We start from the raw sequence: 24,654 nt of genomic DNA, 5'->3' as shown, positions 1-24,654 counted from the left end.
AGCCTACAAGCTGTGAAATTGCTCATTGGTAGAACTCTTGCCCATTGTACCTAAGATTCTCTTCCTGGATTGTCTCCCCAGCTCTGCTGAAGTGAACAGACAGCTAGAAGAGTCTAAGCAACTTCTCTCTTCTTCACACATACATGAGCTTGCCCAGACAACTGGTGTGTAGCTAAAGACTCTTGAAATTGGCTTTCATAGCACACCAAGCAAAGAGCCTCTTGGCTGAGGGGAATGTGTGATTTAGCAAAAAATGGTACACCCAACTGGGTTCTCCAGGGGCGGGCTTACTCGTGTCTGTTTTCTTCTCAGTCACTCCTAACCTTTTTTTTTTCTTTATCTTTTAGAAAACTGTAAACATTGCAGTACCTGACAAGGTGACACACAATGGAAGCAGTTGTGGGGATGACCGTAATGTTGCCAAAATAATGATACAGCTTGGATCCACTGTGTCCTGGGCTGTGAATTTTACCAAAGAATCATCTCAGTATACTATTCAAGACATCGAGATTTCCTACAACACTAGTGATAACACCACATTTCCTGGTGCTGTAGATAAAGGTAACCTTAAATAACAAGAAGTGTCAATGATCGAAACAATGCCTATCTCCCTAATAAGAGTGAAAAATCAAATCCTCTTCTTCAGTTCAGCCCTAAGTCCATGCATAGAATCGTGCTGGACACAAAGTGATATTGATTCATTTCTGGAGTGTTTAGCTCTAAACCATAGGTTACCCTGATTGTCACATGCAGTATTTTACTGAGTATACAGTTTATAGCAACCCTGGGAAGTAAATAAAGGGAATGAGGCTTGGCGACTTCCCCAAAGGCTCTAAGTTAGTGAGCAAAGAGCTAGTGTTTAAAGCAAGTTTACTGAGCTAGAGAGTTCATTAACTCAGCCATCGTTATCTGCTCAAGCAATGGTAGAGAAAACTCTTTCCTAATTGAAAGTGTATAAGTTCAGTAATGTAGAAGAAATGTCTCACCTTCAAATCTTTTTACGCTTAAGGTGAGCCTTAGAAAAGTAAATAATGATAAAGTAAAAGTAACTAAATGCTTGCTATTTTGAGACTACTTCGGGTCAAGAACAACTTAGATGATTAGGTCAGTCTTGTCATTCTTAAACAATTATGCATTCAAATATTCAGAAAGTGTGTACAGTGGAGAACTTAAGGGTTTTTTTTTCCAAGCCAGGATGACCTGAGATGTGTACTCCTATCAGCGCCCTTGAGGATTGAGATCTTTGGTGTTTGTACACCACCATCGTCAGTTTGTGATGCTTATTTTATTAGGGATGGAATTCTCTCCCTTTTCAACCCCCTCCAGTGATGTTAGATTAACAGGGTACTTAGCTGTCTTACACATAGTATGCCATTCTGACTGCAGAAGCACTGGCAGGTCAACATCACATGCCGAGATCTGGGGTGACACCCTTGGACTTGTGGATGGAAAAATCATACTTTTTTGGATCTCTTTGAGTTCAGGGTCATCCTGGTCTACTCAACAATCAAACCCAAGTTTTATTTCTACTACTCTCTTATTTTGGGCGAAGAACGGAGGCTAGAGGTTATTGACTCTTTATTTTTATTGGTTTTAGATATTTATCTTTGGCTGGGGCGTGGTTGCACTATCTTTAATTACTAGGATAAAATTTGTCCTTGACTTTCAAGTTTAAAAATCACCGAGGAAGACAAAGCTTAATTTTGTTCCCAAGTGATATGAAGAACATGGAGCTCACTCTGAATTCTTTTGTTTGTATTTTCTGTTTAAGTGGGTAGAGAGTTTATACATCTTTTGTGACCCTGTGAGGAAAGCTCTAGACCTTCTTTCTCAACAACAAACACGCACACAGTAAATTCAGAATGTAGTACGCATTGTGTAGTTGCATCCGTGGATCCTTGGGCTGAGTGCCTGCTTTCTGACTGTTCCCACCAGGGGTCCTGATGAGGAACAGAGAGAGAAAAGGGGTTGGGAACAGAATGAGAGAGGTCAGTTTATGATGGAAGGGTAAAGGTGCTTAGTCCTGAGCTGCAGGCTTATGGTGAAATGGAAGCGGCAGAATTGGAGCAGGATGCTTCCACCAGGGGGGGCCAGAGGGCGCACAGCAGGCATTGGAGAGTTGCCTGATTGAAATCCAGGCTGGCTGGCTGTGTAGCAGGAGGCAAAGCCAGTTGGCTCAGTGCAGTGGGCCTCATTACAGGGGCCTGGGAAGCCAAGAAAGGGCTTTTTGCAGGATGAAGGTAGGCACGAGGGAAACCGTGGTAGGTTTTTCTAAGCCAGAAAATGAAATAAGCAAAACAGAAAGAACGGTTTATAGAGAATATACTGCTGGATTAATTTGGAAGTGAGGAGACTACAAGCAGAGAAGCCAGCTTCAGAATCTCTTATAATAATCAGGGGATGATGTAACCCATCCCTCAACCACGTGGGCAACTGTTAAAGGAAGATGACTTTAGTCAGACCTGTTAGATAAAATCACTAACATTCTAACCCCTTCCTTGTCTTTTTTTTATTAATTAATTAATTTTTATTTCCTCCTCCACCCGTTGACTGTTCTACATCCCATACCATGTCCCCTCCCCCTGTCTCCATGTGGATGTCCCCACCCCTTACCCCCCTGACTTCTAACCTCCCTGGGGCCTCCAGTCTCTTGAGGGTTAGGTGCATCATCTCTGAATGAACACAGACCTGGCAGTCCTCTGCTGTGTATGTGTTGGGAGCCTCATATCAGCTGGTGTGTGCTGCCAGGTTGGTGCTCCAGTGTTAGAGAGATCTCAGGGGTTGAGGTTGAGACTGCTGGTCCTTGTCCTCAGCTTCTTTCAGCCTTTTCCTAATTCAACTGCAGGAGTCAGCTGCTTCTGTTCATTGGTTGGGTGCAAATATCTGCATCTGACTCTTTCAGCTGCTTGTTGGGTCTTCTGAAGTACAGTCATGCTAGGGCCCTTTTTGTGAGCCCTCCATAGCCTCAGTAATAGTGTCAGGCCTTAAGACTTCGCCTTGAGCTGGATCCCACTTTGGACCTGCCACTGGACCTTCTTTTCCTCAGGCTCCTCTCCATTTCCATCCCTGTAATTCTTTCAGACAGGAACACTTATGGGTCAGAGCTGTGACTGTGGGATGGCCTCCTTCTCCCTCATTTGATGCCCTGTCTTCCTGCTGGAGATGGGCTCTTTAAGTTCCCTCTCCCCACTGTAGGGCATTTCATCCAAGGTTCTTCCCTTTGAGTCCTGAGAATCTCTCACCTCCCAGGTCTCTGGTGCATTCTGGAGGGTCCCCCCAACTTCCTATCTCTGAGGCTGCCTGTTTCCATCCTTTACTCTGGCCCTTAGTCCTTTCCTTTTCCTGGTATTTCACTCAATTCCAGATCAGGTTCCCCTCTCCCCTCCCCTCCCTTCCTCCCTATCCACTTTCCCTCCCAGGTCCCCCACCCCCCATTTGTGATTGCTTTCTTCTCCCTCCCAAGTGGGACTGAGGCGTCCTCACTTGGCTTTTTCTGTGATTGTCTTCTGTATAATAAAGTATTTATCAAAACTTTTGAATTTAAAATACTTTCCTTACGTGCACTTTAGAGAATTGCCTTTGAAATAATTTAGTATTTTTGCTTTGTTTTGTTGAGGAGCTCACAGATATCCTCCTGCTTCTGCCTTCTGAGTGCTAGGATTAAAGGCATGGGCTACCACTGCCCTACTCTGAAATACTAAGTTTTAGGCATTTAATAATTGAAGTAACCTTGAAGTTGCTACTTAAAAAAATGCTTTTTGATTAAAATATATATAAAAAACCCAGAGAGAATGATAGCAGCATACCCATTGAGACTTATTACCACCAGTTTTTTTTTTTTTTTGAATTTTAGAGTTTCATAGTATAGACCTGGCAAGCCTGGAATTCCCCCATGTAGACCAGATTGGTTTCTAATTTACAGAGATCTGCCGGCCTCTGTCTCCTGGGTGCTGGGATTAAAGGAACATGCCCAGGCTAATAAATGTAATTTTTAAAAGGCTGTTCCATTATTTAAAGAAATAAAACTTTGCTGATAAATTTGAGATACTCCTTGGCTCCATTTTCCTTCCTGCCTGATAGAGGCAACCAGCCTTGTATGTTCAGGGTATAATATTACTGTATGTGTTCATAGGTAATAGTTTTAACTTGTATATAGTTTCATAGTTTAAGCCTAAAATGTTTAGAAACTATTTTTCCCCTATCATCATTTTTTGTTGTTTTGTTTTTGAAACAGAGCTCACCAACTAGCTCTGGTCTGCCTGGAACTCAACTCTGTAGACTAGGGCTGGCCTCAGACTCGCAGAGGTCCATCTGCCTCTGCTTCCTGAGTGCTGGAATTAAAGGCATGTGCCACAACGCCTGGCTTCCGCTCATTGTTTTTTGAGGTCTGTCTTTATATAGCAAGTTCACATCTGTTCCTTTTTGATAACAAGAAGACAATTTTAGGAAAACATTCAAATTTAAAAATCCCCCAAATCCTATCTGTCCATTAGGGGGTGCCAAGACAGCACTGAGTGCTTGCCTTGTTACATGATGGAGGCGCATAGAAGACCTGTGTTAGGGATCATGAATACATTCTTTTCTGCTTCTCCAAGAGACCAAGGCACTTAGATCTGTATGGTTTATTTCAGTATTTTGCAGTTTCACTATAGGCATTCCAGTAAAATTTCCGTCCACAGTGGTATAACTGTTTACCTGAAGATCTCCTGAAATGAAATCATTTTTATTTGTTACATTTTGTTTCTTGTCTTTTTGAGACAGTTTCTCTGTGTAAAAGCCGTGGCTGTCCTGGAACTCACTTTATAGACCAAGTTCGCCTCAAACTCACCAAGATCTGCCTGCCTCTGCCTTCAGAATGCTGGGATTAAAGGCATCTGTCACCAATGCCAGACTGGGACACAGTCACCAGGCCTATGTACCAAGTCACTTCTCAGAATTACCTCATCAGCCCCAGAAAGAGATAGTAATGTCACCAGTCACTGCTAATGTAGCCCAGATGGGCCTCTAGCTGGCTGAAGCCGGGCATGAGCTTGAAATCCCAGTCCTTTAGCCTCTCTACCTCTGGAGTGCCCTGCATTTCCATGCTGGCCTATGTGGCTCCACCACCACATTTTATGGGGTGCTGAGTATTGAACCTCAGGCCTCTGATATGCTTGTAGGCCAGTACTCTACCCAGTGCACTACAATCTCAGCACTCTACCTTTCTTGCTGTCACTAAGTCCTATCTAGTTACTGGAGAAAGGCATTTTGAACTTACACTTCCTTCACTGTATCTTGCTTCTCATGTAAACGGCCATTGGCCTTCTGTTTCCCCTGGTAGTTAAAAGTTATCGCCAGAGTTTTTCTCTGCCTGTGGTCCTTAAAATAAATTAGGCCCACTCTAAGATTAGCACTGCTGGTAAAGGAGATCGTTTTTCTCCAGCAAAAATGGGCGGACTCTCTTTGTGCTTTTGTTTTTGTTGTTGTTGTTGTTTTTGTTGTTGTGGTGGTGGTGGTGGTGGTGGTGGTGTGTATGTGTGTACAACTTTTGTTTTGACACTTTTTGTCTTACTGTTTTTTTGTTTCCACTTCCATTGCCGTGCTCTTGGTTATTTTGAGAGCGAGGGTGTAGGGAGAGGAAGGAACTTGAAGTTGGGTGGGGAGGGAGGGAGGGATGGGATGGGGTGGGGAGGGAGAACGTGATTGCTTTGTGTGTAGGAGTATTTGCTGTCAAGTCTGACAATCCGAGTTGGCTGTCTGGAATTTGTGAAGAAGGAAAGAACCATCTCCTGCAGTTTCTCCTCTGACACCCTCCCCCCACACACACGCACATGTGTACTGTACTCTTCAAAGCCAGCTTGCACACCGAGTGTCCATGCACCCAAAACAATAATAGCAACAGATAGAGTGAAAAACAGAAGCAAGTCCTCCATGGCCAACCGAGCTCATCCTTAGATGGGAGAGGTTTCAGAGTAGCAACAGCCCACAAATACCTTCTTTTCCTTAAAAAATGATTCTTAATTATTTTAACTTTTATGTGTATGGGTGTTTTGCCTGCATATATGTCTATGCATCATGTGTGTGCCTGCTGCCTACAGAGGTCAGAAGAGGTGTGACATCCCCATGGGACTGGGGTTACAGGTGCTAGGAACTGAATTTGCTTGTCCTTGTCTAGCTGCTGGTGCGCGTGACCATGAAGCCATCTCTCCAGGCTTACTGCTTTCTGCTTTCTTTTGTAACCCTTATTCCTTGTCTTCTCTACTGCCTACAGTTCCAGTCACAGTGAAATTTGTCATTCTTGTCAATGCTTTGCAGTTTACCTTTGGCATGGCATATTAGCAGTTTCTCTTGTCTTTCTGGAAATACCATTGTTAACCTTGTTTTATAGGAGTTTTTACTGTTAAAGATCCTGTGAAATTTGAAGTGCCAATGGATGTCATCTTTAAGTGCAATAGTGTTTTAACTTTCAAGCTGACTCCGGTTGTTCAGCACTATTGGGGTATTCACCTGCAAGCTTTTGTCCAGAATGGTACAGTGAGTAAAAATGGTGAGTTTTTTGTTTCTTTGTTTCTTTGTTTTTTGACACAGGGTGTCCTGTAACTCTCGGTAGAACAGGCTGGCCTCAACGTCCCAGAGATTTGCCTGCCTCTGCCTCCCTAGTTCTGGGATTAAAGACTTTTGCCCCCACTGCCCAGCCAAAAACCATGAGTCTTTAACGTATGGATTTATGTATGTGGCTCTTATTTTAAGGGCAGACTATATCAGGTAGCATTCCTTGAGATCATCATCTGAGAACATTTCTTAAGGTGCAGACTAAGTATTTTTAAAGTGATTTTTCTTGCTCTCTTGTTTTCCTTTTTCTGTTTTTTGCAAGACAGGGTTTCTCTGTGTAGTCCTGGCCATCCTGGAACTTGCTCTGTGGATCAGGCTGGCCTCACATCTCAGAGATCCACCTGCCTCTGCCTCCTGAGATCACAGGTGTGCGCTGTGAGCATAGGCTTAAAGTGATAGCCATTCTTACTGATAATTTCAGTTGAAAGCTTATGATATACATGGAATTGCCTTGTTTGTAGTATGTAGTGTGTGTGTGTGTGTGTGTGTGTGTGTGTGTGAGAGAGAGAGAGAGAGAGAGAGAGAGAGAGAGAGAGAGAGAGAGAGAGATTGATTGAGAGAGAATGAATGTATGCACTAGAGTCCCACAGTGGACTGTTTAATGGAAATGTAATAATTTCACATTCATTACTACAAAACTACTGATACTTCTTAAGAATGAATTTAAATAACAGTAACCTGCTATAGGAGTGATAGAAATGAGAGATTCCTTTGTATTTAACTCCTTCAACAATTTCCAAGCTAGTTTTTAGTAAGCAGTATTCTTCTTCACAGTGGTTGTTGGAAGGAAAAAGACATTTTAGCTTGGGGGGGTTGTCTAAAAACAACCCTGAATTTCTCTGAATTTCTCATCAGAGACTGGTGAAATTCTTTGAAATTCTTGGGCTTTGTAGGCCCGAGGAAGAAGAGTATGTGGCCACAGTTGAGTAGCTGTAACTTTTGATATGTTCTGAGTTTGCCTACTCTGGCCACAACTCATAAGAGATTATCTGTCTAAGAAACAGTAGTTTAAGGACCCTTGCTTCATCCGCTTTAAAACTACACCACCAAGGTCTTCTTTTACTCTAATTAACCCTCTTGGACTGTGAGAACCTAACTCGGAGAAGTAGTTTGCTCTCCCCTGGCCTGCCTAATAAAGCAAGATCACCCTAGCTTATTTTGTTTTTGCTTTAGAAAAAGTGTGTGAGGAAGACCAAACTGTCACCACTGTAGCACCTGTCATTCACACCACCGTGCCATCGCCTCCGACCACACTCACTCCAACGTCAACACCCATCCCACCTCCAACAGTTGGAAACTACAGCATTCATAACGGGAATACCACCTGCCTGCTGGCTACTATGGGGCTGCAGCTGAACATTACTGAGGAGAAGGTAGGGTTTAGTGAAACCCTTTTGTAAATCGCACCTCAAGTAATGTATAGCGTATGGTGCACTTAAGAACAAGACTGATTCAAGTTTAAATGCAGACTTGGGGTTGACATGAGTTTTGAATAGTTTTGGATGACTATATCCATGAATAGTTAATATCACCATCAAGGAATCTTGGCCAGCAGAAAACCTGACAATTTATTAAAAGACTTCTTTATAGCTTAGATTCTATTAAGCCTTCAGTAGCTTCGTATACATAGTTAAGTTGGAGATGGGATAAAATAAAGTTCAGGGATAGAGCAGTTGCATAATATGCACAAGGTCTGGGTACCACTCTCCAACCCTGCCAAAAAATGAAAAGTCAAACCAAAGCCTTTTCAGCCTTTTATTTGAACCACACTGTAGGCTGGTGCAAGGCTATTTGATGAGTCAGAGCAGTTATGCGCAAGTACTTGTCGAGTTGCAATACCTCATTTGGACACCAGAGGGAGTACCAGTGAACAAATCCCATTTTTCAGGATCCTGCAATTGAAACAAGCCAGACAGATGGCTCTTGTGCTCTGAAAAAAAAAATGTGTTTCCATTTGGCTCATTAATGAGGAAACTTCCCTCTTGTTATTGTTGTTGTTGAAGTCGGCTGAGTCATAGCTTGAAGGCTTGCATCAAGTTCTCATGAAAGTAAGACACCAGGAATTCAAGTGGCTATACACAAGAGGTTGTGTTGTACATTGACGTTGGTTTTATCAGTGTAAAGGGCTTTGATGTTGACTTTTACAGTTAACCTGCACCTTCCTTCTCTTTATTCTCCCGAAGGTGCCTTTCATTTTTAACATCAACCCTGCCACAACCAACTTCTCCGGCAGCTGCCATCCTCAAACTGCTCAACTTAGGCTGAACAACAGCCAAATTAAGTATCTGGACTTTATCTTTGCTGTGGTGAGTACTGACTGTTTTCTAAAGCTAAGTGCTTTCTCTGACAAGTGCACCTTCCTTCCTTCACTCTGCTCTCATGCTTGTGAAGTCTAAGAGCACAGCAGTCCATATGTTTGGAGCCAGCCTTTGGGTTTAAACTCCAGCTCACTGATTGCTAATTGGCAGCAGTGGGGGAGGTCACTTAGCAACTCTGTGCTTGAATAACTCCTCCCCAACTGGGCATAGTAAGAGCATCAGTAGGATCGGCGTGTTGGAGCCAAGGCTGGTGGCACAGCGCTGTACTCCCAGCTACTTGGGAGGCCTAGAGAAGAAGATTGCAAGTTCAAGGCCAGCTTGTACTACTTGAGTTTAATGCTCGTCTGAGCAACTTAGTGAGGCCTGTCTCAAAGTAGCAAATAAAATGACTGAGGACATATAGCTCAGTGCCAGGATGCTTGTCCAATGCCTGCAAAATGCTAGGGTCAATTTCCAGTGTTTCACACACACACAGAATAATGGCTAGCACTTAGTTCTCAGTTCTTTATTTAGGCAATGTTTCTTTCTGATTACCTTTGCTTATGCTCTTGCCGTCTTGAACATATCCTTGGTCCACTTGTTTCCTAACCAGATCCCGTCCAGCCCCAGTTCCCCAGTCCTCAGCTGGCATGATTTTTGCATCTTCTCTTATTGGAGATCATTTTTTTCCTGTCAAGTTTCTAACTTGCCACTTTCTTTTTTTTAAACAGGATTAACTTCTTTGTAATCTTTTCTTTCAAGTCAAGGAGCAAGGGGGTTTCAACTCCAGGGCTCATACATGCTAAGCAAGCCCTCCACCACTGAGCTATATCTTTAATTTCTTATGTATCTATGTTTCCTGGCAGATTGCAAGCACTGGGAGGGGCAGATTCATCCGGTTCATCTTGCTAGTCCCATGGAGTATTTAGACATGTTACTCTGTGCACACTAAGCATGTAGACAGTTAGAATGACTGGCAGATCAGTTAAATGCTTAAGAAAAGATAATAGGTAGTGTAGGCTAGGTAGAGGCACACTAAATGTTTCATACTACAATAGGATGACTAGTTCAAAATACCCTATGTTGTATTTTATGAAGATTTAGAAAAGGGGAGGGGCTTCAAATATTAACAGTTGTAAGGCAAGAGAAATGCCAATTATTGCCCTTTATTTGATTAGTATATGGTGTATATATGTATCAGAATATCACACTGAACTCTGTTAATACATAGACTTAATTGCTGGTCGTGGTGATACATACCTTTAACCCTAGCACTTAGGAGGCAGAGGCAGTTGAATTTCTGTGAGTTTCAGGCTAGCTTGGTCTACAGAGTGAGCTCCAGAACAGTCCTGGCTATGTCAGAAAAACCCTGTCTTGAAAACAAAATATATACAATTAATATATTTAGTGGGATGTGGGAGTGCAAGCCTTTGATCCGGCACTTGGGAGATAGAGGCAGGGGAATTGCTGAGTTGAGTTAGCCTAGTCTACATAGTAAGATCCAGCCTATCCAAGGCTACCTAGTGAGATACTGTTTCAAAATAACAGTAAAATACATGTTTATAAAAAAAAATATACTTTCCAACACTTGGAGGCAGAGGCATGTGAATCTCTGAGTGTGAGAAAGTTCCAAGACAGCCAGAGGGTATATAATAGAGACCCTGCCTCTAATAGACAGACAGACAGATAAAAGCTTGGCAAAATGGGCCAGTGGGTAAAGGCACTTGCTCCCAGGCCATATGATGACTTGACTTTCGTCTTCCTTAGAGACGACATGGTTGAGGGAGAGCCATGAGTGATCCTCCACATGATCGCCACACATGAGTTTATGCATGCATACACAAACAAAATCAGTGTAATAGACATTTTAATAGATAACCCTCGGTCTGATGCTGCCCTCAAGCCTCTTACATGCAAGAAGCCTTGGGTCCTAGGCCCAAACCGCAAAGTTTAGAAAACAAAACAAGTGCAAACGTAATAGTATTAAAAGGTCAGGATACTGAGCAAACGAGAGTGGTAATAGTAGGGAAAAGCACAGAGCTGAGTGAGTTAAAAGATCACATGGTGAGCTGACCATGGTGCCACATGCCTTTCCCCCCAATAATCTATTTATTTTTTATTCACTTTACATCCCGAGCGCAGCCTCCCCTTTTTCCTCTCTTCCCAGTCCTGCCCTTACAAATCTTTTCCCCTATTACCCTCTCCCCTTCACCTCAGAGTATATATGTATACTCCCCCCCACCACCACCCCATCCTGGGACATCCAGTCTAAGCAGGACTAAATATATCATCTCTCACTGAGGCTGAACCAGACAGTCCTTGTAGGAGAAGGGGATCCAATGGCAGGCAACAGAATCAGAGACAGTCCCCACTCCAGTTGTTCTGGGACCCACATGAAGACCAAGCTGCTCATCTGCTTCAAATGTGTAGGGGCCTAGGTCTGGCCCATGCTCTTTGGTTGGTTGTTCACCTCTGTGAGCACGAGCCCCCGGGCCCAGGTTAGTTGAGTCTCTAGGTCTTCTTGTGGTGTCCTTCAACCCTCCGGTTCACTCAGTGCTATCCCCCACTCTTCCACAAGACTCCTGAGCTCCGACTGATGTTTGGCTGTGGGTCTCTGCATCTGTTTCCATCTGCTGCTGCATGAAGCCTCTTGGGAAACAGTTATGCTAGGCTCCTGTCTCTGCAAGCATAGCAGATTATCATTAGTAGTGTTAGGGGTTGGCTCTCTCACATGGGATGGGTCTCAAGTTGGGGAACTCATTCTCAATTTCTGCTCCATCTTTGTCCCTGCACATTTTATAAGCAGGACAAATTTGGGGTTGAAGATTTTGTGTGGGGATTGATGTACCCCTCTCTCTACTGGAAGTCCCATCTAGCTTTAGGGGGTGGCCACTTCAGTCTCTATATCCCCTCTGGTTGCAATCTCAGCTTTGGTCACCCATAGACTCTCAGTATCCCCCATCTGAGGCTCCCAGCGATGGGCCCCACTGCATTCTCCCAGCCTCTCCAGTCCCCTCACCCCACTTGTGCTTGCCATCCCTGTGCCCCTCCACACCCCCTCTTCCACTCAGTTCCCTCTCTCCATCCACCTCCAATGACTATTTTGTTTCCCCTTCTGGGGGAGATTCATGCATCTTCCCTTGGGCTGTCCTTGTCGCCCAGGTTCTTTGAGTCTGTGGATTGTAACATGGTTCTCCTGCACTTTATGGCCAATGGCCAGTGATTAGTGAGTACATTGCCATGCTTGGCTTTCTGGGTCTGGGTTACCTTACTCAGGGTGAGAGTCTCAAGTTCCATCCATTTACCTGCAAATTTCACGATCTCTTTGTTTTAACTGCCTTCGTTTTAGCTGAATAGAGCTCAATTGTGTACATGTAGTTCATTTGGGCAGAGGCAGGAAGATCTCTGTCTCCCAGGCCAGCTTGATTTATAGAGCTGAGTACCAGGACAGCCAGGGTTATGCAACGAAACCCTGTCTCAAAAAAGCAAAACCAAAACCAAAGCAAACAAACAAAAAACAAAACCAAAAGGGCCTGACTTGCTGCAATCAAAGAGTTTAGAAGTGAAATGCATTGGAAAATAGTTTTGTGACAATTAGTGACAAGACTTAGTTGTAGTCAATGCTGCTGGCCCAGGCCTTTTGGTTTGTCTCCTCATCTGTATAATGGTACTAGATCCCTATTGTGTAGATATCAACTCTTTTTTTAGACAATTGTGATATGTTATTAACAAGAAGCTCTTTTTCAAACAGAAAAATGAAAAACGATTCTATCTGAAGGAAGTGAATATCAACATGTATTTGGCTAATGGTTCAGGTAAGCACAGCATTGGCTTGGAGGAGAAGAGTGGGTTTTATGGAGGGAGAAGAAATACTAATTAGCTTATGGCCAGATTGTGTCTTACGAAATAGAAGATGCTATGTAAAAATATTTCTTGATCACAACTTAAAATCTAATGTAGAACTATAGTGTTCTCTCCCTTGCAGAATCATCTTTTCAAAGTATGGTGGATATTTGTTAGGGAAGGCACTGAATTTTAGACTACTGAAACTTCTATGGAAAGATTAGAGAGATGTGAATGAGGTGGTGCATGCCTGGGATTCCGGCCTTGGGAAGCAGGAAGATCATAAGTGTGAGGCCAGCCGGGCTACATAGTGAGCCCTAGGTCAGTTTGGTCTATATAGTGATATCCTTTCTCAGAAAACAAAAGAAACAAGTAACTTAGTAATGGCAACAGTTGGGTTTTTGGGGGAGTCGGTGGGGGTGGGCCAGAGCCTGACTCCAAGCTTTTTTTTTTTTTTTTTGGTTTTTTGAGACAGGGTTTCTCTGTGTAGCCCCGGCTGTCCTGGAACTCTCTCTGTACACCAGGCTGAACTCAAAACTCAGAAATTTGCCTGCCTCTGCCTCCCAAGTGCTGGGATTAAAGGCATGCGCCACCACCGCTCATTTCTGACTCCAAACTCTTATACTTAACTAAAAAGCCCCGAGGAAGGAAGGGCTAAGGAGATAGCTCAGTTGTTCAAGTGTTTGCAGAACACAAAGAGCTGAGTAAAAAAAAAAAAAAGATAGATGTGGCGATGTGCACTTGTGATTGATTTCAGTGCTGAGGAGGCAGAGACAGGTGGATCACTGAGTAAGCTCACCAGCTAGTCTAGCTTATTTGGCAATTTTTTAATTTAATTTTTTAAATATTTGTTTATTTATGATATATAAGTACACTGTAGCTGTCTTCAGACACCAGAAGAGGCATCAGATCCCATGACAGATGGTTGTCAGCCACCATGTGGGTGCTGGGATTTGAACTCAAGACCTCTGGAAGAGCAGTCAGTGCTCTTAACCCCTGAGCTATCTCTCCAGACCCTATTTAACAAGATTGAAGCCAATGAAAGACACTGTCTTCAAAAACCAAGATGGACAGCATCTGAGGAACATTATTTAAAGTTGTCCTCTCCCCAAGCCCCCCATGTGCGCGCGCCCACACACACACACACACACACACACACACACACACACACACTTTCCACCCACACACATGAGACACAACCTGAATGACTGTCTCATTTTTTTCTCTTCTTTTCTTTTTTTTTTCTTTTTTCTTTTTCTTTTTTTTTCCCCCCAAGACAGGGTTTCTCTGTGTAGCCCTGGCTGTCTTGGAACTCACTCTGTAGACCAGGCTGGCCTCAAACTCAGAAATCTGCCTGCCTCTGCCTCCCAGAGTGCTGGGATTACAGGCGTGTGCCACCACCACCCGGCAAAATTAATTTATGTATGGTATACTTAGACTTAAAGTCTTTGTAGTCCAGGGTACTCATGAACTTCATTTCTTTTTTTGTCTCATTTTTTCTTATGTTGATACACTAAGAAGTTACTAACCTGCCTTTTTTTCCTGCAGCTTTCAATATTTCAAATAACAACCTTAGCTTCTGGGATGCCCCTCTGGGAAGTTCTTATATGTGCAACAAAGAGCAGGTGGTTTCCGTGTCTAGAACTTTTCAGATAAATACCTTTAACCTAAAGGTGCAACCTTTTAATGTGACAAAAGGAGAGTATTCTACAGGTAAGAAATGAACCAACCTTATTCACTATGTTCTTCTATCACCCTATAGGTGGCCTTTTCTCTGAGTCAAGGGGATTCTGTACATGAACATAGAGAAATAAGAGTTCCGCTCTTGATTCTGATAGAAAGGTCTTACAGTCTGGAACCAATTGTGTAACTCCTTATTTGACTCATCATTTTGTAACTCCTTATTTGACTCTGCATCAGAGTAGATGCAGTTTTTGAAAACCTGAGAATAATTTGAAGTATTTGAGGATCCTTTTTAAGGAACAGGTGCTCTCCCAGGCTTGAGTGTGGATGGGGATGGCACTTGTAGCAGCAGCTTTATGTACCTTACGTATTCCTTCATGGGACCATCTACTTGGGGACCATTTTCATATCCATAAGAAAACAATTAGGTTTGATTTGCTTAAAACATAAGATACAGGGTAGCAGCAAAGCCTCACACCCGTGAATCCCTCTTTAGCCAGAGGGTCATAGGGAGATCTGCAAGTACAATTTAGTTCAGATAAGGCTTTTTGAGGACCTACTGTAGAAGGGCAAATGATGTCCTTTATTTGGGTTTTAATGAAATCCTCATATAGGGTTCATTATACTGAATTTGTATGAATAGAAAAGATGTATTTGGCATTGCAGAATTAAGATTTTCATGACAGGAAAAAAAGTACAGCAAATTCCTTAAGTGACTTAAGCTTTTAAACCAATTACTTAAATTGGAGGTTTGTGGAGCAGAACTTTGCTGAGCAGAGCTTTCTGGTCATTCCATCCTTTCAATTAATCTAGAGGCTTATAAGTAAATGGAGACGCTATGTTTAAAGTGAATATGCTGGAAACTATGCGCCTGCCTTTTGTAGTGCTACCGAATACCAACTTTGCCTTGTTCAGGACAAAAGAGACCAGGCCCTTTACCATTCTTGTGGCTAGAAAGGTTAATCACAACTTAAAAAAAAATATTCAAGACTCCCTTTCCTTTGCCAGAAGTGGTGACCCGTGCTTATTATAATAATAGTACTCAGCTGGTCAAGGCAGAGTCATCTGGGTGGGGTTCAAGGTTATCCTTGGCTGAAAAGTCACTTCCAGGCTAACCTGGGGTATGCGAGATCTTGTTTCAAAAAATGAAAACAGAATCCACTTTCTTTCTGTGTTTGTTTGCTTATTACTTTAATTATTTTGATCTTACAATAGATTTATTTTTGAAATCATCTAGCTCCTCTACATCATTATCCTAGGTTGAGGTCCGATTTTGTGTTTAAAATTTAAAAACATTCCCAGTACTATTCTCAGTTCAGGTCTGTTTTATCTAGTTGGCCGTGGCCTGAGATGAGCCAATGCTCTTTGCCTAATTGGAAAGTTTGGGTGCCAGAGAGATATATAACATTTAATACTGATATTGAATGCACAATCTATTTATGGAACTAGGTTCTTGGTTGTGGGTAACTATAAATATCACACCCAGGTAGGTAATACTTAAGTGTATTCAGGGAGGAAATAGAATTGCAGTCAGGTTGGAGTGTTGATTGGATTTTATTAGATCAGACTACTTGCTATAAATAGAAAAAAATAGCCCCTTTGGGCTGCTATTCTGAGGCAGATTGATAAAACATGTAGTAAACACACTCAAATTAGTAAGAGGTCCTAGTTTCTTCGCTCTTCCACCCACTCAAATCACATATTTTAAGCCAGGGTCAGAAGCTTTTTGTGAAACAGTTTCAACAGTGATTCTCCAGCTTTGAGGTCATATGGTCTGTGTGGTGATTCTAACTCTGCCGTTGTAGCTTGGAACCCTCCCTAGGCAGTTCATACAGATGAGTGTGGCTGTGTTCTAATAAACATGAAGGATACGAAAATTTGTATTTGATGTAATTTCCATGTTTCACAAAAGACTGTCTTTTCCAGTCATTTAAAATTATTCATGTTATTTTTAGCTCTTTAGCCAGGTTTGGCACTTGGGCTATAGCTTGTTGACCCCTATTGTTAATGAACTCCAGAGCCAGCCTAATTGTTCAGGCCCATGATACCCTAAGAAACCCACTTTCCCACTTAGAGGTTAAAGTGGTTCTATAGACGTAGGCTGGGTTAGATCTCTTCATTTATGATAAAGTAATTCTCCCATCTTAGAAGTATATATAACATAGTGTGTGCATATCTTGTGATACATTGTTTACTTAGAGCTATAAATAAATCTGTATTATTCATACATATAATTATCTTCATATGCACTCACAAATGAAAAGACAAACATACTTTAGGATTGTAGCTTTAACTGGTCACCACTCTATACTTTATCATAAAAATTATGCCTGCCTTTGTTAGTTGAAATTTCTTTTATAAGAGCAGTTTTGACTTTTAAATCAGCATCTTTTACTTTTGGATATTTCTTTTTGATTATACTCATTATTTGTTACACACTTTTTCTCACCTACAGCCCAGGAGTGTTCGCTGGATGATGACACCATTCTAATACCAATTATAGTTGGTGCTGGTCTTTCAGGCTTGATTATCGTTATAGTGATTGCTTACCTAATTGGCAGAAGAAAGACCTATGCTGGATATCAAACTCTGTAACACTAATCCACATGTGATCTCTGTTACAAAACAATAAAGCAAGTACAAGTTCTCGCATGCAATACTGTTGAAGGTACATTTAGTTATAGTCCTGCTCTTAGATTGGGTGGTATGGTAGATCTCAAATTAAAACAAAAGAATTCCAAATACTATCAACTACAAATGAATCATATGATTTTGGTTTTCCTGACTAAGGAGTTTATAACTACTATAGCAAAAGGCATGTACAAAATTATCTGGTTTTATTTCACTGTCTGGAATTTCTGATGAGAATGTCCAGTGTAGGAAAAAGAGCAGGTTTCTTCTGCTTGCATGAGGTTGACTTTGGCCATCATGATCTCCACTGGATTTGTACTTGCTCCTTTTGCATCGCTTGTGACTTTTCTTTGCAGGTTGACTTAGCTACTTCGGCCTTGCTCCATATTTCACCTTTGAAAAAGGTATCAGTAGATTTGAGCAGAGCCCAGAAGTATCATGCTCTTGCCAGTAAAATTCTTTTCCCACATTTTTTGAATACATTTGTATTTAATGTGGCCAAAATGACAAAAACACAAAAGTTCTACATTTTAGAATAGATGTTATCTTTTTATTTAATCTTTTAAAAAACTGGATGTTTCAATGTTTTAAATTGCAAGACACAAGGCAATTCCAACTGGGCATTTCAATCTGGTTTTAGGTGCTTTAGAGATAATTGCTAGGTAGTGCCAAATGAGGGCATTAGTGCTCAGTACCCAGAAATTGGCCTCTACATGCAGCACTAAGATTAATGCAGATTTCTCTTGAACCTTCCAGTCTTCCTTGTTGGTGGTAATGTGCTTTGCTCTTTCCTTTTTTCTTGTCAAGAAGAAATGTTAGTATGTCTTAGAACCTAGATAACGAAGTGCACTTACGCTCATAAAATTGCTTGCACCTAACCCCAAAGTCATGGTCTTGCCTTAGTCCATTAACATGGTCTTCATTTCCAGTTTGCATTGACTGCTACAGCATTTACTAATTTGGCTTTTATGTTTAAATGGTTCTGTGATAATCTAAATTTAAATAGTTACTGTTCATTGTGGTACTTTTCTATTCAATTCTGTACTCAGAGATGGCACCAATTGTTCATTTACTATGCACCACCTACTGCTTATATAAGAGCTAATTATTTCAGCCTGATACTTAACACATCATGTATTCCTTGCAGCTTCTAGGACATCTTCCATACATGTATGCTTACATGTGTACATACTGGTATGGCGCAGCAAATAGTTCTTAAGATCTGCAGCCATATATAGAAGGGTCTTGTTATTTGGGAAGGGCAGATTAAATGCCTTTCATTTACAAGAAAATTAAGAGCCATCTGGGTTCCAAAATGCTGATGTTGAATACATGATATATATGCACACATATAGGCACTTGCATGTTAGCACGTTTGTTTGTGACTGTCTTTTGAGTTATATAGGAGTGACAGAGATTGTGTCACTTTAACTTGCTGTCTACTTAGCCTGAAAACCTTACTAGTTCAGAGTCATGTTCCTGACCCTCTTCTAGAGCAACAGGGAACTGCATGGCCAACTTAAAACCCTTGTTATAAATGAACCAGAAACCTGATTTTTAAAATACATTTTCATTTCAACTGTGTTTTTGCATAAGCTTGTTAATCCTAAAAGAATGGATTTGTTTTTAAGAACGTAGGTCTTCTGTATTTGTCATGAATCAAGCAAACAGCTTTTAAAAAAGATTAATTGGAACAAGTGGGTGGCACTGGCTTAATGCTGTTAATGTTTCTAAACGATTTTACATTTAGATTATATATCGGATTCATATTAAGATACCTCCAAAGCACTGTTTTATAGAAAGATCTGACTTCAATAAATATTTTTGTATTTTACATGGGCCAGTTTATGTACCGCTATTTACACTATTATTTCCTATAGACAATACACACTATCTTTGTAGTTTTTGTATTTTTGTTTAGTTTTACTGGTTTTGCTTCTTGATGGTAGGACTCTATTTGGTTTGGGATGTTTCCCACACTTTAGAATTTGTATAAGAAACTGGTCCATGTAAGTACTTTCCATGTTTTCTCTTCAAATGTTTAAAGTGCTAGTTGATGTACGATATCTCTTCTCAGATATTTGCCTGTCTGTTTGCCCAACATTGCTTCTAAATCAATAAAGATTCTTTTATTTCTTAAGGAAATTTTTCTCACATTTTTTCCCACTGGTTAAAGTGAAGATTTTGTATATTACATGATGATAACTTAGAAGTACTTATTAGAAAGAACTAGATTGTTTCTGTATGCTACTCTGTCTGGAAAGAAAGTCTCGTTTGTAAGGTTTGAGTGGCACAAGGATGGTCTACGCTTTACCTACGCTTCAGGGGAGAGGGAGGAGAGAGAGAGAGAGAGAGAGAGAGAGAGAGAGAGAGAGAGAGAGAGAGAGAGAGAGAGAGAGAGAAAATGAGAGAGAGAGAGAGAAAATGAGAGAGAGAGAGAGAGAGAGAGAAAATGAGAGAGAGTGTGACAGCTAGTGAGGTAAATAGTAATCTAGGATATTTATTTCATAGTAAAAGCTTCAGAGAGCATCTTTTTGGTACACTTTTCTTAATTCCTAAATTGAAGCCAGCATTTCATATCCATAACACATCCTGTCTCTTAGATTAGCTCACACTTGCTGTTTCAATCCCCATGTAATTTCCCAGTCATATTAGTATGTTATGCAAGACAACATAGCAGTTTCCTGGCCGTCTTCCCCTGAGGTACTGAGGGAAGCTGTGGCATTGTAGTTATCACAGTTCTCAGTGCCCCTGGGAGCTACTCGGGAAGACCCGGCCAAGTTTCTGAACTTCTTTAGGGTGTTAGTCTCACAGCTTTCTTCATCTAGGGATTGTGGGACTTTATTTTATTTTTTATTTTTTGGTTTTTTGGATTTGTCTTTTTCTGAGACAGGGTTTCTCTGTATAACCCTGGCTGTCCTGGAACTCACTCTGTAGACCAGGCTGGCCTCGAACTCAGAAATCCGCCTGCCTCTGCCTCTCAGAGTGCTGGGATTGCAGGAGTGCCCCATCACTGTCCAGCTGAATAATGCTTTTCATTTCATAAAACTTAAGTGTACTTTTGAGTAGTTTAGAAAGAGCTTGATAAGAAGCTATTTGTTTTATTTCAAACACATACTTAAACTCAGTGAACAATATACCGTTTCACATTTCCTGCATAGTGTCAGGAGGGATTCTGGGAAGAGTCATCTATTTAGACGATTATAGCATTGCCATCTGTTTGTTTCGGTAGATAAAGTTCAATTGTCTTGGGTTCACATCTCTTCTATTCATCTCTTTTTCTTCTGCTTGGGAACCAAAATCCTGTCAGGACTCATTATGTCTTGTGTTTGGACATATAAGTTATACTGAATAGCTTCAAATACTTTGTGTGTATACATGCCTGTACCTGCATGTGTGTATCCTGTGTGTGCCTGTAAAGGCTACACATCTACGTTAGGTTACACATCATATACTATGCATCTGAGCTTTAGTCCCTCATGCTTACACAGCATGCACTTTACCCACTGAGCTGTCTCTTCAGTGTCAGCTCCATGTCATACACTTGAAATGTTTTGAATGTAGAGCTAAAAGAAATCGAAGTAAGATGTTACATTAGGAGGCGAGTCACAAGTTTAGTCTTAAAAAAAACAATCTTAATTAATTTTTAAGAGGAGTTTCATATTTCATTATAGATAACTGCTTTCAAGTTCTTAGACTGAAAATTTATCTTGGAAGATTTCTGAGTACAAAATTGAAGATTAATGGGTTTTTATTTATTATCTATATGGCCACAAAAGTTTTTAATCTTTAATTTTTATTTTATTTATTTTGGTTGGGCTTTTTTTTGTTTGGCTTTGGGTGTTTTTTTTTTTTTTTTTTTTTTGACAGGATTTCTCTACAGCATTTATTGTCCTGGAACTTACTCTGTAGATTACACTGACCTGGAACTCAGAGATCCTCCTGCCTCTGTTTTGTGAGTGCTGGGATCAAAGGCCTGTGCCCCTCCCACAATCTTTTTTTGTTGCTCCTGTGGCTCTGAAACCTTTTCACAAGGTTGGGTGTTTCGGTGATAGAGCACTTTCTTAGCATGTATTAGGCCCTGAGTTCAGTTTGCAGTGATGGAGGTGAGGGTGCTGCAGAGAATCCCCACAGTCAGACTCAATGCCACACACTCCTTTAATTGCAGCACTTGGGACACAAACAGGCAGATCTCTGCAAGTTCAAGCCCAGTCTGGACTACATAGTGAGTTTAAGTCAAACAAGATGGCACAGTGATACCCTGTCTCAAAAAATCCCCCAAATATAGTTTCTTTTCTCAGAAACATTTTCATTGTACTATTAATGGTACATTAGTCGAATAGCTGAACTCAAATTAGCCTACATAACGAGGGTTTTTTTTAAAAAAGATGTATTTATTTTATTATATGTAAGTACACTGTAGCTGTCTGAAGACACCCCCAGAAGAGGGCATCAGATCTTGTTATAGTTGTGAGCCACCATGTGGGTGCTGGGAATTGAACTCAGGACCTTTGGAAAAGCAGTCGGTGCTCTTAACCACTGAGCCCTCTCACCAGCCCTGAGTATTTTTCTTCAGTACACACTCCTCTTAACATTAACTGTTTTAGTGGTGGAGCACACCCATAATCAGCACTCGGAAGGTGGAGGCAGATCAGGATTTCTGGCTCATCCATGGCCACATAGCAAATTTGAGTCCAATTGGGAATGCATGAGATCCTGTTTCAAAACCAACAAAGAACAAAGAGTAAAAAAGCCTTTTATAAATTCAGATTTTGTTTCAGTTGCCAACAGATTCTTTTAAAGTAGAATTTATAAAATCAATAGTTATTATAAATTAGTATTTCATATACTAATTGGGCATTTTAAGTAAGTGACAGCATCTAGAAAGATCTTCATATTAGTGGAATTGCCTTTTTGATTTGCTCTGGGAATATTTGTCTTACATGAAAGCCTTATTGGCAGTCTTTGTGAAAGTCATCTCAGTATTAGGTCAAACACCCAATTTGGGAAAGAGAGAACTGTGAGACTTTTTGCCAAAATAAGAAATTAATCTACTAATGAATTTTTTAAAATCCAAGAGGTATTAAATCCAAGGCTTTATTAAATCATACTTTATGGTATGTGCTACCTAACAGTTTATAGGCTGGGTGGTAATGTGGGAAATTGAAGGGGCGGAGTTAACTGGCAACTCTTTGGTACCAACTGTTCTAAGTCAAATCTAGCATCATTGACTCTCTGGATTCTTAATAGAACGAAGTTTAAAATGACCGTCAATTTGGCAGCCAAAGACAATGCCAAAATGTCTATAAACTTTAGGGTTGCATCTTGTTTCCAGGTGCTGCCCCAGAGGCTGGCAGTCAGAGTAGAGCTTGGTACATTTTGTGATTGCAGAGCATAGTCAGTACTTCCTCTTTCTTTTTCTTTTTCTTCCCTTCTCTTTTTTTTCCTGTATATCCATTTTTGCCTATGTGTGTGTTTGTGTACTTGTGTACCTTTTGAATGTGGAATAAAGAAGAGGGCATTAGATAGATCCCTTGGAACAGGAGTTATGAATGGTTGTGAGCTACCATGTGGATGCTGGAAATCAAACCCAGGCCCTCTGAAAACAGCTAGTACTGCTCTTAACTTTAACCCCCTTCATTCTTGTTTTGGCATAATCCTAATAGACTTATTTAACTGTGTGATTTATCAACCTCTGGTAGAGTCCAACCCCAGGAAGAAAACATTAGGCAACATGAGGCAAGGGAGTGGGGGTATTGGTGAGTGGTGTTTCAGCATCCTGATTCTCATTGTACGTTTTTGCAAGTGTCTTCTCTCTCCATCCTTCCCTGCAGTCATAGTAGACTTTTCATGAGCAGTTCTTCTGGAGTCTTCTTCCTCCTAGGTCCTAGGAGACCTTCTATTGAACATCTTCAACATGTCTTTATTAGCCTTGCTCTTTAAATTATTTTTTCTTTACTAAATATAAGTATTTTTTTCAAAACTTGAGATGGTAATAAAAGACCATAACTTCTAAAACCTCCAAAGTCTACATTCATAAAGGGAAGCTATTACTTTGTATTATAATGTATAATGTATAATACTCGGTAGTATAATGTATAATGTATAATGCTGTTCGTTAGCCTTGTTCTTTTTATGAACATTTATCTCATCTTACAAACATATTTATCTATTCCAGATGCCACCTTTTTCTTTATGTCCCTATTCTAAGCACCCCCATGCTGTCTTTTTCTTAATCTTAAATTTATAAAGAAGACCCTTTCTTATTAGTCGTTGATATCATGACTGATCGTTAGCGAGCTATTCACTCACTCGCCATTCAGTTGTCTCTGCAGCAGTTTGACTCATAACTCATCCTGCACATTGCTAGCTCCTGTAGGCATTGTTTTAGGATTCTCTAACATATTAAACTCTTCTCAGGACAATGAGAAGTGACAGCATCTTCTACCCACCTTTCCTACTTCTGTTTTTATACCTTAGTCCCTCAAATATTAGTATTTCTAGGGGTTTTTCTCTCTGGTCCCTTTTCAGTTTACTTGTTCCAGTTTATTGGCATTTTGTTTGGGACCCAGGCATCTTGTTTTCTTAGTGGTTTTTTTATGGCAATCTTTTTTTGAATTTTATTGTAATTTTTTTTACATTTCAAGTGTTATCCCCCTTACCCTGTTTTCCCCTCTCCCAGAACCCCCTCTTTTATTCTCCTCCTGCTGCTTTTATGAGTGTGTTCCTCCACCCTGTCCCACTCCCACCTCCCCTGCCCTGGATTCCCCTACTCTGGGGCACCTATCAAGCCTTCATAGGACCAAGGACCTCTCTTCCCATTAATGCTAGAAAAGGCCATCCTCTGCTACATATGCAGCTGGAGCCATGGGTCCCTCCATGTGTACTCCTTGGTTGGTGGTTTAGTCCCCTGGGAGCTCTGGGGGGCGGGGCAGTTGGTTGATATTGTTGTTCCTCCTATGGGGTTGCAAAACCCCTTCAGCTCCTTCAGTCCTTTCTCTAACTCCTCCATTGGGGACTCCACCCTCAGTTGCAATAGTGCTACATAGTCTGTTTCATTATAATGGTTTTCCCACAAACTCATTTGCTCCTGTTCTTTCCCCTTCCCTTCTCTGGTTTCATGTCATATGTATTACATTCCTCCCTTAAAAAATTTCTCCCTCTCCCCAGTCTGATCTCATGATTGGATACAAGCTAAAATACAGTATCTAAGTACCAGAGAAACTGGGGTATTTGTCTTTGATTCTGCCTTATTAATTATGCGCATCACGCTAATTTTAGTTTGCTCAATTTGACTTAAAATGGAATGATTTCATTTTTATTTATAGTCAAATAAAATGCTGTTGTATATATGCACCACATTTTTTAAAATCTAGTCACCTTTTTGTAGACATCTAGGCTGGTTCCTACTATGAAATTTGTTTACTACTGTGTACAGCGTAGCAATAAATACAGATGTACAGGTATTTGTGGTAGGATAGGGGACACAGACATCTTAAATTCAACCCCAAACTGAATATCTCCCTTTTCTACATATCTCCTTTTATGATCTGTCCCCACTTATCTTCAGTAACTGCAAACGCAACAAGACTAAAATTCACATTTCTTT

The 24,654-nt window shown here is 40.9% G+C and overlaps 1 protein-coding gene across 2 annotated transcripts in view; it reads left to right on the top strand.

The window, feature by feature from the left end:
* Lamp2 (lysosomal associated membrane protein 2) overlaps positions 1-24,654 on the top strand; it is a 42,878-nt gene that overhangs the window by 15,361 nt on the left and 2,863 nt on the right. The window contains exons 3-9 of one of the 2 annotated variants that reach the window (XM_052170422.1): positions 348-561; positions 6,368-6,526; positions 7,765-7,964; positions 8,775-8,897; positions 12,640-12,703; positions 14,280-14,444; positions 16,870-19,190. In XM_052170422.1, the coding sequence (XP_052026382.1) occupies positions 348-561; positions 6,368-6,526; positions 7,765-7,964; positions 8,775-8,897; positions 12,640-12,703; positions 14,280-14,444; positions 16,870-17,009 (1,065 nt within the window). In that variant the 3' untranslated portion in view covers positions 17,010-19,190. Of the gene's footprint in view, positions 1-347; positions 562-6,367; positions 6,527-7,764; positions 7,965-8,774; positions 8,898-12,639; positions 12,704-14,279; positions 14,445-16,869; positions 19,191-24,654 lie in introns of those variants that run through there. The other variant, XM_052170421.1, reaches the window with a different exon arrangement.

The sequence above is a fragment of the Apodemus sylvaticus genome, chromosome X (genome assembly GCF_947179515.1).
Source record: "Apodemus sylvaticus chromosome X, mApoSyl1.1, whole genome shotgun sequence".
In the NCBI taxonomy this organism is placed as follows: domain Eukaryota; kingdom Metazoa; phylum Chordata; class Mammalia; order Rodentia; family Muridae; genus Apodemus; species Apodemus sylvaticus.
This window is presented reverse-complemented; position numbering and strand designations above follow the sequence as displayed.